The 13,255-nt window shown below is 37.8% G+C and overlaps 2 protein-coding genes across 7 annotated transcripts in view; one reads left to right on the top strand and one right to left on the bottom strand.

Moving 5' to 3' along the window:
- Positions 1 to 13,255, top strand: part of LOC104940175 (interferon-induced very large GTPase 1) — a 93,004-nt gene that overhangs the window by 52,714 nt on the left and 27,035 nt on the right. For 5 of the 6 annotated variants that reach the window (XM_027285827.1, XM_027285829.1, XM_027285826.1 and 2 more), the window contains one exon: positions 1,591 to 1,705. The exons of the other annotated variant lie outside the window; for it this stretch is intronic. In XM_027285827.1, the coding sequence (XP_027141628.1) occupies positions 1,591 to 1,705 (115 nt within the window). The remainder of the gene's footprint in view (positions 1 to 1,590; positions 1,706 to 13,255) is intronic. 6 annotated transcript variants of the gene reach the window in all.
- Positions 8,193 to 9,463, bottom strand: LOC109142220 (galectin-2-like). Its single transcript, XM_027285832.1, has 4 exons — positions 9,341 to 9,463; positions 9,140 to 9,219; positions 8,719 to 8,890; positions 8,193 to 8,527 (listed from the first exon to the last, which is right to left on the bottom strand). Exons 1-4 carry the CDS (start codon positions 9,347 to 9,349, stop codon positions 8,381 to 8,383), a joined length of 408 nt encoding a protein of 135 aa, XP_027141633.1. The 5' UTR covers positions 9,350 to 9,463; the 3' UTR covers positions 8,193 to 8,380.

Below are 13,255 nucleotides of genomic sequence, written 5' to 3'. Positions count from 1 at the left end.
GTGGGCTAGAGTAACCTATTAGAACCTTATTTGATGTTGAACACACTATACCTCAAGATTACACCCTATAGGAGATGTCATAAAGGTGAGGTCCACAACTTAATCTTTAACTGCAGTGGATATATTTATTGCAAAGTTTAGCAAGGGCAAGCATACAGTTTAATTCATTCAGATTTGATTAATCCTATCCTCTAACATCACTATCCTTATATTAATAAATTTGATAACCTGAAGGCTGTTGCTGAGTTACTGAGGTTGGTCCAATTTGGAGAGAGGGAGGGAAAGGGGGAAGCGGTGATCAGTCGATCCAATCCTTTCACGACTGCCAAACTGCTGGATTTCATCGAGAGTTCCTGGCTTCGTCCAAAGCCCAGAAAGTCCCCGACATCCACAGTCTCTCTTCGGCAGGAGGAACACGAAAAGAACTCTGGTTGGTCCAGTCGAGGCCCACAGCTGGTTTGGAGGTGGTTATCCTCCTTGGCTCGGCTTCCTCTTGCCAGCTGTGGCTCACCGGATTCTTCTCTTGCGATGTTGGGCCGTTCATCTTCCCTCTCTGTGGTTTGGTGTCTAAGTCCGTAGATTCAATGCTCCCGTTTTGGTCTGTCGTCCAGCATGTCTCGAACTTGGGTGCCGGCTGACGAGGATAACCCCGATCTCCGTTGTGCAGTGGCTCTTATACTCCCCGTTTGTTGGATTTTCCCCCTACCAGGCTACAATGAGTCACTTGCCGGAGTCCAACCATATTAGGTGGTGATTGTCATAGTTCATCCTCTCTGTTTGTCCCTCCAGGTGTTTCCTGTTTGCTTCACTTATCCCCTTCTCACCCTTTCTCCAGACTGGTTGCTCAAGTTTCGCTTCCTCAACCCCTCAGCATGATTTAGTTATTATTTTTTACCTTAGCTACCAACTTCACAATCTCCAGTAGTCAGAATCTTCAGTTATAATCACAATCTTTTCTTATGGTTACACTCATTTCAACAGTTCATTTTTGCATTTGTTTAAACACAGAATCATCATTAATCACATTTTAGCTTACCTCATTTTTATCTTTATGCATTACTCACTCATATATATTTTTTTAAATGTCCAAAGGCTTAACATTACTGGCATAAATGAAAAGTCCCTTCGTTCCCCATTTTCAGGCCTTCTGCTGGGGGGTTTCACTTCCCCATTTGCTAGGCCAGACAGTGAGACACTCTGTCATCCGTCTCACAGGTTGTTATTTTAACTTTTCCGTTGTCAGCGGATCAGGGATCTCAACTCACTTGACATGTCTTATCACCATAATTCACTTCTAGATGGGAGTTGATTGACAAATTATCCAGTCATGTGACTACTAACAGTAAACACGGAGTACACTTAAACTTTGTGGCATTGGACAGAAAATATATTTATTACTCTCCATTAGTACTGTGTGAACGTGCCCCTTGTCACTATTGTCTTCTAGCAAACAACAGAAAAATACTGGAGATTATTTTTCATTTGGTGTTGTTGTACTCTGAATTGATGTACCACTGTGTGTTCCTGATTTATGTGTTCTTAATCAAAATGCTTATAACTAAATGTTAAATGAATCATTTGTTTTCTTAGTGTGATCCATTGAATGAACCTGGCCGTGATGAACACTCACAGAAGAATGATGACAACACAACAGGAGAGGGAGAGTCTGATATCAAGTCTGAACCATCTACAACTAAAGAGACAGGTAACATATTAATGAAGAATTTAAATTTAGAATATCAATAACGAGAATATTAAACTGTAAAAAAAGAACTAATTGAGCTCATAACATTAAAAGTGACTTACAGTGGACATTATTAATGAAAAGGTTTTCATTATACTACTTTACTTACTTTAGATATGGATGTGGAAGAAGACAAGAATACGGTAAGAAACAATTTTAATTCACAGGCTCTTCAAGACTATTTACTTCATATCTCACTGTATGATGTTATAATGTTCTACATTAAGTACATGTTCATTTACTTATTTACAGCAGCTAGTGAAGATTTCTGAAGAAATCAACAAGGAGAAACAACATCAAAGAGAAACTGAAAAACTATTTGGCAGACTTCACCTTCAAGACAAACATCAACAGAAGTTCACACCAGCAGATTTTCTTAAAATTGGTCCACCTCTAAAACTGGACCATGACACATGTGAGAAAGATCTAGCTCATACTTTTCTTCAGAGGTTGATGATGTTAGACTACAGAGCCAGATATATTCCTGTAAGACAAGACAGTCCTGAGGTGAGCCAGTCAAATCCTGTTCCAGTGTTTGACAATGTTGAGACAGATGACAGTGACTTAGATGCTCTATTTAGCACCATTGTAGAATCTGATCAGTCAAAACAGACTCATGTGCATCCAATGGACGTTCAAATGGCAGTATTTCACTGCTCAGACAGCTTTTTAAAGCAGAACATGATTACAAAGCTATCACAGTGTCAGTACGCCTTACCTTTGCTTGTTCCTGACTCAGTCACTATGGATGTTGAGTATCCTCTGTGGACATTCAGACAAATAAAAAAAACATGGAAGATAACTAAAAATGAAGACGATTCAAACATTGTTACCATGAAGAGTATGCCCATCTGCAAAGCTAAGACACCCATGGTGTCATTTCTCCGCCTGGGTTCATTATCTCTGTCTAAATCTCAGCTGATGAACACTTTGATCAACGACCGTCACAACACCTTCTTCCACAGAAACTGCCCAGATAGCACCAAGTCTCGTCATTTGATGGATGGAGTGGTAGAGATTGCCTGGTACTGCCCTTCTGGAAAACTCAATGATGCTTTCACTGACTGTGTTGCCTTCTGTAATCTTCATGGTGATGCTCTGTTGATTGAAAAACAACGTGATATACTGACTGAAAAATCTTCAGTTAATGTTGTTCTTGTATCAACTCTGGAAAAAGGCCATGAAAGTATTACAGTTATCTCAAACCTTTACAAGTCTTCGAAGCCTCTTATTATTCTCATTGCTGATGATGACTGTGGTACAGCTCGGATTAAAGAGGGAAAATACAAACTGGGCCTGAAAGAGAAAAGCCAATCAGATGTTTCTGAAGAACTGAAAAGAATCATGAGAAACATTTTGTCTGGACCACATGACTCCTTCAAGCTTGAAACCATGGCTGATGTCCCTGGAATCAAAGTAGATGAAAATGACACAGCCTGCCAAACTGGAAAATCTGCTGCTATGACAATAGTAGATTTGTTTCAGGGGATGGATGTTTCAGAGATCAAAGATACATTTCTTCCGTGTCAAGGCAAACTGTGGCATGAATGGAGCAGAATAAACAAAGAACTGTATCACCTCAAAGGACACATTGAGATGGAGAAATGTGAAAAGCAACAGAAACTATTGACAATACGACAAAATCAACAGAAAGCTTCCTGCAGTGAACTGATGAAGTTGTTCATTGAAAGCCTCTCATCTTTGAAATCAGCAGACAAAGAGTATTTCCTGAAATGGATTCAGATCTTAACAGATGCCCTCTGCACAGATAATCTCTCTTTAATTCTTCAAAGCTATGACAAAAAGTGGTCTGAGGTCTTGACTTTGAAGAAGAACCATGACAAATCTGATCAGTTAAAAAGGAAGCAAATTGAGCTTAATCAAATATCATCAAAACTACAGTCAGCAACGTTTGGTTTGGAGCACATCTTTAGAGAAATGGGACAAATCTATGAAGCCCACAAATCTCTGCAGGAACAAACAAAGAGCGAAAAGACTGACTGGGTTAGATATCCAGAGCTGGCTGCAGAGCTGATGATCTCAGGACATCCAATGGAGCTGATGGATGGAGATGCAGGTCATGTGCCTTTAACATGGATCTTTAGTCTTTTAGATGAAGTCATCAAGAAACTGGGCGACAAGAAAGTTTTTGTTTTGTCAGTTTTAGGCGTACAAAGCAGTGGAAAATCAACTATGCTGAATGCCATGTTTGGTTTACAGTTTGCAGTGAGTGCTGGCAGGTGCACCAAGGGTGCCTTCATGCAACTGATCAAAGTGTCAGAGGAGATCAAGACAAACTTTAAGTTTGACTACGTTCTAGTGGTGGACACTGAAGGACTGCGTGCTCTTGAGTTGGCAGACACCAGTCTTCACCATGACAATGAACTGGCAACATTTGTTGTTGGTCTGGGAAACATGACATTGATCAACATCTTTGGAGAGAATCCAGCTGACATGCAAGATGTTCTGCAGATTGTTGTTCAGGCTTTCATGAGGATGAAGGAAGTCAAACTTTCTCCAAGTTGTGTGTTTGTTCACCAAAATGTTACAGATGTTGCAGCTGCAGAGAAAAACATGGATGGAAAGAGACGCCTGCAAGAAAAACTGGACGAGATGGCCCAACTAGCTGCAAAAGAAGAGGTTTGTGATGCTGAGTGCTTCAGTGATGTCATTGCATTTGATCTGCAAAAAGATGTGAAATACTTTGCCCAACTATGGGAGGGAAGTCCACCTATGGCTCCTCCAAATCCAGGTTATACTGAGAGCATCCAGGAACTGAAGAACTTCATCCTCTCTAAAGCTTCACAGTCAGCTGGGATTACTCTCTCACAGTTCAAAAGCAACATTCATGATCTGTGGAATGCCCTGTTGAATGAAAACTTTGTTTTCAGTTTCAAAAACACACTTGAAGTTGCAGTGTACAGAAAACTTGAGATCCAGTATGGGAACTGGACCTGGACCCTGAGGAGCAACATGTTGACCATTGAAAACCAGCTTCATACCGAAATTGAAAATGGAAAACTTGACAACGTTGTACTCAGTTATCTTTATGACAAAATTAGCAAGACATATGAAGAAATTCAAAAAGATATGACAGCTTACTTTGATGACGAAAGTGATAAAGAAATGTTGGTTCAGTGGAAAGGCCGATTTGAAAACAAAATCAAAGAGTTTCATGATGAACAAGTGAGAGGAGTTAAAAGAAAACTGGACGAAGTTATCCAGCAGAGGAGTGCTTGTAAAAAGTTTGATGACAAGAAGACAGAGTTTGAGAACAAGCTGCTGCAAAAAAGTAAAGAGCTCGCTCATCAGTTAAAAGACAAGGCAAAAGATGAAGAGGAACTGGAAAAACAATTCAACTCTGTCTGGACAGTCTGGGTTAGAGAAATAACTGCATGGATAAAGCCTATTGAGGATATCAACTTGGAAGAAGATCAGTTAAAAGTCCTTCAAGATCTTGGTTTTGAATGGTCTCTTATAGCTGAATCCAAAAAGAATGGCAACTACAAAAACCTATCAAAGGTCGGTGATTACATTCAGTATGTATCCTTTACCAAGCACCAAGACAACAAGAAAAAAAACAAGACAAGACCAGAACGTTGGGTCAGTGCTGTTAAAGAGCATTTAGGATTTGGTTCAGAAACACAACATATGCCACATGAGGAACAGCAACTGATCAGATCCCTCATTCATAATGTTGAAAAACAGTCCCTTGATTTAATCAGGAGCAAACCTGTAGCTACAAGAGGTTACAGTTCAACTTACTTACAAGAAGTGTCCAACAAGGCAAAAGAAAAAGTGACAGAATTTGAATCACAGTGGAAATATGCTCTGAAGAAGGAGTTCACAGTTGATCTCTTACTGGATGTTTTTGACAAAGTAGGGAGTTGGCTTTCAGAGTCCCACAAGAAATTCCAAATGAAGAACGATGCACTCACTTATTTAGAAACCAAGAAGATGCATTATTACAACATTTTCAGAAGCTTCTGCAAAGGAAACTCATCTGCTGTTGCATTGATCTTGCTGGAGAGATGAGGTGCAGATGTCCAGCATTCAGTGGTAACCGGCTGAACTTGGAGAAACATGTCTTGAAGTCACTGGCAGAGAAAGAGGACCTTGATGGTTTTATCACCTACATCCGACGCCCAAGACAGCAAGTAGAGACTTTTATCAAAGAGGAAGTAAAGAAATACATCTTCACAGAGAACAAAAATAAAGCACAGAAAATACTCAAGAAAAATGTTGAAGACATCAAACAACTTGTGAGTCAAGCTTTATTTACTGCAACAGAGGAAGTCAAAACTCAGAGAGGAAACATAGAAATGTGGGTGGAGAAATTTTCCAGTTCACTAACAGATGTGCTGACATTTGACACCATTTGTTGTCAAAAATTCAGTGACATAAACAAATTTGACTTTCTTAAAGAAGAGATAGAGAAAGGCCTTGAATGCATTATGAAGGTGATCAGCAGCCTCCCATTGGATAAGATGAATGAATTCAGGCTGCAGCCGGATCAAATCCTCATCGATCAGCTGTGTAACTGCTACTGGGAAACCTGTCCATTCTGTGCAGCTGTTTGTACCAACACTGTCAAAGATCACCTTCCTGACAAACACAATGTGCCTTTTCATCGCCCTCATGGGATTAATGGAGTACACTTTAGAAACACAGATGAACTGGTCATCGATTTCTGCACGACATTAGTTGCAAGTGATAAAAGTTTCTTCCCCCGTCATGATTCAGATAAGACATATCCTTATAAAGAGTATCAAAAAGCTGGAGAGAAGTATGCTTCATGGGAGATTACTCCTGATGGGTCTAAGCTGACATACTGGAAATGGTTTGTATGTCGATTTCAAACGCAGCTTGAAGAGCACTATAAATTAAAATTCCATGGCTTAGGAGAAATCCCTCCTGAGTGGAGAAACTACAGTAAACAAGAAGCGATTAACAGTCTGAATGAAATGAAATGATCAAATCACAGTGATCCAGAAACAACTGAAGTTTTCTCCAAACTGGCCCTGAATGTTCAAAAGAAAATTGAGATTTTGATTCAATTAACATTAATTGTGCCCTAAGAACAACACTGAGGATGACGCTGTTTAAAATTTGATGAATATGTAGGCCTGTTTTAATTCTATCATAGTGTTATAATACAACATTGAGTAGTAAGGATTTTTCAAAATGGCCTGTGTGTAATCACAAATTATGTGTTTTGTAGCCATTAAATGATAAAACATGAATCGTAAGTATCAAATCATTTAGGTTATTTAGGTTTTTGTTTGCTTATTTTATTTTACAAGATGAAGGTGCATGGAATTCATATGTGAATATTTCAAGGATGTTTAAACAAGTTTTTAGATATTATGGGCACATTTTGATTTTGAGGTATTATTTCACATTTTACCATTTTAGTTTTGTATGAAAATCTCAACTGATAGACATGAGTTAAGTAGAGTATATTGTTTTCTTCCAAAGATGGGCATTTGCTTTTAAGTTTTAAGTTTCAAAGAGGAAGAATGCTGTATGATGTTGATCTTAGATATGTTGTCAGAAGTGTATATAATTCATTTTGGTATATGGAAGCCATAATTTTTATTTTTACTTTTTTTCTTTAATATAGTTGTCATTAAAAGGCCTTATAACATGCTACACATGTTTTACAGTTTTAAAAATGTATATCAATATATCTGTATCTTTTTATTTCATATTTTTTAAGGTTTTCAGTGAATTTATGTAACATAATTGATAGACAGGATGAATCATAAGGTCTATGTTCTGAGATTGCATTATTGAAATGTTTATTATAAAAATGTATGAAACTTTTACTTCTATCAGATTTTTTGAGTTCCACAAAAAGAAAAAGTTGTGAGAAGTTGACACGTGTAACAATGTGTTTTTGTTTTAGTTGTATCTGTTGTCTAAATCATCTGAAAATCATCTTTAACAAACATTTTCATCTTCATATTTTATTTGTATTTTTCATCAGAGTTGTGTATTCAACAGTTTTATACTTTATCTATAGTTTTGAATGTTTTTATTTTGCCCATACTAGAATTAGTTGTATTGTTGTTAATTAGACTCCTGACATATCAATCAATATATAGAAATATAAGTGTGAAGAAAAATATGGATATTTTTTTTACTTTTTTCTTTTGTTTTGTTGTTCTTGTTTAGAATCTTACTGTAGAAGTCTGTTGAGTAATAATGAGTTATCATACAAATAAATTCTTCATAATTACTGAAAGACCAGGTTTCTCTGTCTCAGTTTAAACCTTTAAGACCTGACATAGACCACAGAGCGTTTATGACAGATAGTTGTAATTTGAACAAATTTAATATATTACTTCCATCCATTTTCTGTAACCGCTTATTCTCATTTGGGTCATGGGGGACTGGAGCCATCAGGATTAGGCTACAACCCTTCAAAGACAACAAAACAAGATCATTTGAATTCAAACATTTTATATTCTTGTGCACAACAGGACATTTTTAAATAAAGATACATTTCCAATGTGCTGAAGATCTACATCTCTTAAAGATGAACATTTCTCACAATAACTGACCATTTCTCAAAGTCTTGTGTTTAACCAAAGTGACAAACACAGCATGCGTGTGTGACAGAAGTTGTGTCTCTTAACAGATTTTGAATGAAGCCAGTTTAAAGTCTCCTGTGATTCTGATGTAGCTGAAGACGTCCATGCCCTCACGGTTGGGAAACTGGACTTCTTGTCCATCAGGAAGCTCCACTTCAAACATGTCTCCAGTCAGCTTGAACACAATCTGAATACAAAAGATAGACACAGTAAAACATTTTTATTTTTTAGTAGAAAATCTCAAAGCTTCTCCAAACAAAACCCAAACTCTGTGTGTGGCTAAATATCGTTTTGTATTTATGGTGAACTGACACTTGATGCCTTTCAAAAAGAATTCTAGCTGAACCATCTTCACTTCCTCCAGTCAGATTTGCTCACCTTGACATCTGTGCCTCTCTGTAAAGGGTTATGTGATTCCCGTTTCTCATCGCCCCAACAACCAGCGATCTTTGAGTTACAAACAAGAACGGTTCCATCAGTGTCATCGTGGAAACGAGGGTTAAAGTGCATTGCCACGTTGTCTGGATCACAGCCGAGGTCGATCTGGAATCTGAGTGGATCAGAGATTCTCCAGTCAGTGTACAGTAGTCTTAATATTTAGATGGTTGCACAGCTTAGAACAACACACAGTTCAATGTAAGGCATATAATCACCATTATACTGAATATAAAAATGTTTTTTCTCCAAATGTTTTAATTTTTCACTGTAGCAGCTAACAGAATGCATCCACATAGATATCGATAAATTATTTTATTAGGAGGCTAATATAAAATAAATGTGATATGTTTGGATAGCTTACCTCTCAGCATCATGCAGAACCAACCCTTTTACTTTCAGCTGATCTCCAGCTCTCAGAAACACATTCTTCAATTCAAGTTGCTGAGAAACAGAGCGGTGCAGACAGTTTCATTAGAAATGAAGGTTACTGTGTATCATAATATAATGTGGCAGACTTGGGAACACTTATAGGATACAAATATAACTAAGCAGTTGAACTTACCATGCTCATTTTGGCTACTGGTGTTGGTGAACAGTCCTGGAGCTAATGGAAGATGTAGGAAGAGGGTGACACAGAGAGCCGACTTCTGTCCTGGAAGACAAAAAGTAAGTAGCATGACTGTGAAGTTTAACTTAATTTATAATGTAGCACACAAGTGATTCAGTCAAAGGACTTTTAATAGTCACAGTGTGGACTATTCATCATCATGTTAATCAAGTAGTCTATTCAATGCAGAGGCACTGCTCTGTTTAATCACTGCTGCTGAAGTCATTTTGCAAATAAGATGAACTGGCTCTTTGATCAAGTTTTGAGTAACAGCTGCCACAGTGTCACTGTGAAGTGTTTGAAACTCTGCCATGAGATATTTAAATGTTTTCATGTTGGGAGACATTGTTGTAGTCAACCAGTATATTCATCCTATTAATTAAAAAACATAGTCATAGTCAACATAGTGTTTGATCACAAAAGATAAAATATATATGTGATTATCATCAGCGCCGGTCCTGGCCACATTTGCGCCCTGGGCATCAGCATTCATTTACTGTGTGTGAGTTTGCTCCATGACAGTTTTTGCTACAGGACCTAATTTATTCTTTGCTATCAGTATCATTTAATAAAATAAGGCCATTTTCAATTTAGTTTCAAGGTTAATCAATTAAATTGAAGAATAAGTACATTAAAGTAAATGACTATCTGTCAAAAGATTCGTTATGTTTATAGCTACATATATTTTCAGATTTTGTAGTAACACCTGGCTCTGTGCGTAAAAGCTGTGCGTAAAGAGTTTATCTGTCAGTCGAGTGAGAGTGTATCCTGCACACAACTCTCTCTCCACATGTCAGCGAGTATTATTTAAACCAATGGTATTAACAGTTTTTTTTATATGTTTTGAATATTTGTATTGATGAACACAGAGTTATTAATCATTTAAAAGCTCTGTACTGGATGCATCGATGAAGCCACAACGTTTTTCAACGTAATACTGTCATTGAATTATACGTTTTTGCTGCCCTCCAGTGGTCACAATGAGAAACTGCAACACATGAAAATCGTCAAGTTGACATAATAACATGCACTTCCGGTGAATACTATTGACGTAAAGTTGCAGCAAACAAACTGAAACAGTTAGAAAGGAAGTGACATTTTCATTATATCATAAAATCCTTTCACTTGCGATGTAAGTGTTGTGTGGGTGACTGGAGCACTGATCATCTCGCTGAGTATCAGTGACATTAGCCCGTTCGCCTTGCCTTCTTCGGCACATAACCTCCGCCTTGCTGGCTGTAGTTTTACCAAAGATATCCTATAATCGTCTCTGGTTTCACTCATGTATTGACGCTGGCATGACGACTCCTAACATAACAACCTTTTTTGTTACATTGTTTCTGGCTGCTTCAGTTCTGCCATTTTACTTTGAAAGTAGTCACCGGAAGTGTCCGCAATGACTGTCATTTTATTAATCGACGTGTTGCAGTTTTACACTAAATTGCGATTCTGAGGTCTGAATTTCGTGTAAGGTTACTAAAAACTAGCTCTATCTTCCTCCATAGCGGTTCCATAAAACCGTCTGTATCGACACGAGATCGATTCTGGAGTTTTTCCAGGCATGTCATTTTATTTTGATAATACTTACCGAAAGCTGTGGTGCGCCGTCATGTTTGCATTGACGCTAGCTTTATTAATATAAACGTGTTGCAGTTCCAAACTGTGACCACAGGATGGCGACAAAGACTCGTGATTGCCACAGAGGACGAAGGCACGTGTTGTGATTAAAGTTTAATCGTCCAGTTGTCGCAGTGTGGAGCTGTGATTTATTAAAATAGTACAATCAGCATAAATTAATGGTCACATGACAGGTGGAGGCCCCTGAAGGCATTCATTTACTGTGTGTGAGTTTGCTCCATGACATTTTCTGCTACAGGACCTAATTTATTCTCTGCTATCAGTTTCAGTAGGCAATTTTCAATTTAGTTTTAAGGTTAATCAATTAGATTAAAGAATAATTACATTAAATTAAATGACTATCTGTCGAAAGATTCGTTATTATTGTATTTACTCTTTTATAATAAAAAAATCAAATAGTTTCAAAAAGATGCTTTCATGTCGAATTTCTTGTGTGTCTTACATGCAGAGGATCAACACTGTCTCTGTGACAGAGTTTTATTTTCTCATTATAAATTTCAAAGATTTTTAAAATGATATGTGGCAGTCTATCTGCAGCGCATCCTTCTGTCTGGAGGATGTGAACCGAATACTGCCGAGCAGCATCCTGCTTCACATGTGGAGCTTTTAACAACCCAATGTGCGTCTTGATCACTGTCCAATGTGCTACAGTAATCCTGTGATGATACGGAGAACCCACAGAAATATTACCTCTTAATGCAGCCTCATTCAATTTAACCCCAAATTGTCCCAAATACACGACTTATGCGATTCAGTCATCATGATTCAGTCATCACATTTTCCTTTAAATCCAATAAAAATTGCAGTGCCCATTTCACCCATTCAGTGTTGGAGTAACACCTGGCACTGTGCGTAAAAGTGAGAGTGCATACTGCACACAACTCTCTCTTCCGCATGTCAGCGAGTATTATTTTACCAATGGTATTAACAGGTGTTTTGATATGTTTTGAATATTTGTATTGATGAACACAGAGTTATTAATCATTAAAAAGCTCTGTACTGGATGCATTGATGAAGCCACAACGTATTTCAACATAATACTGTCATTGAATTATACGTTTTGCTGCCCTCCTGTGGTCACAATGAGAAACTGCAACACATGAAAATCGTCAAGTTGACATAATAACATGCACTTCTGGTGAATACTATTGACGTAAAGTTACAGCAAACAAATTGAAACAGTTAGAAAGGAAGTGACATTTTCATTACATCATAAAATCCTTTCACTTACGATGTAAGTGTTGTGTGTGTGACTGGAGCACTGATCATCTCGCTGAGTATCAGTGACATTAACCCGTTCGCCTTGCCTTCTTCGACACATAACCTCCGCCTTGCTGGCTGTAGTTTCACCAGAGATATCCTATAATCGTCTCTGGTTTCACTGATGTATTGACGCTGGCATGACGACTCCTAACATAACAACCTTTTTTTGTTACATTGTTTGTGGCTGCTTCAGTTCTGCCTTTTTACTTTGAAAGTAGTCACCGGAAGTGTCCGCAATGACTGTCATTTTATTAATCGACGTGTTGCAGTTTTACACTAAATTGCGATTCTAAGATCTGAATTTCGTGTAAGGTTACTAAAAACTAGCTCTGTCTTCCTCCATAGCGGTCCCATAAAACCGTCTGTATCGACACGAGGTCGATTCGGGAGTTTTTCCAGGCATGTCATTTTATTTTGATAATATTTACCGGAAGCTGTGGTGCGCCGTCATGTTCGCATTGACGCTAGCTTTATTAATATAAACGTGTTGCAGTTCCAAACTGTGACCACAGGATGGCGACAAAGACTCGTGATTGCCACAGAGGACGAAGGCGCGTGTTGTGATTAAAGTTTAATCGTCCAGTTGTCGCAGTGTGGAGCTGTGATTTATTAAAATAGCACAATCAGCATAAATTAATGGTCACATGACAGGTGGAGGCCCCTGAAGGCATTCATTTACTGTGTGTGAGTTTGCTCCATGACATTTTCTGCTACAGGACCTAATTTATTCTCTGCTATCAGTTTCAGTAGGCAATTTTCAATTTAGTTTTAAGGTTAATCAATTAGATTAAAGAATAATTACATTAAATTAAATGACTATCTGTCGAAAGATTCGTTATTATTGTATTTACTCTTTTATAATAAAAAAATCAAATAGTTTCAAAAAGATGCTTTCATGTCGAATTTCTTGTGTGTCTTACATGCAGAGGATCAACACTGTCTCTGTGACAGAGTTTTATTTTCTCATTA

The sequence above is a fragment of the Larimichthys crocea genome, chromosome XII (assembly GCF_000972845.2).
Source record: "Larimichthys crocea isolate SSNF chromosome XII, L_crocea_2.0, whole genome shotgun sequence".
NCBI classification, from domain to species: Eukaryota; Metazoa; Chordata; class Actinopteri; family Sciaenidae; genus Larimichthys; species Larimichthys crocea.
Note: the sequence above shows the minus strand (reverse complement) of the source record. Positions and strands in the feature narration are given on the sequence as shown.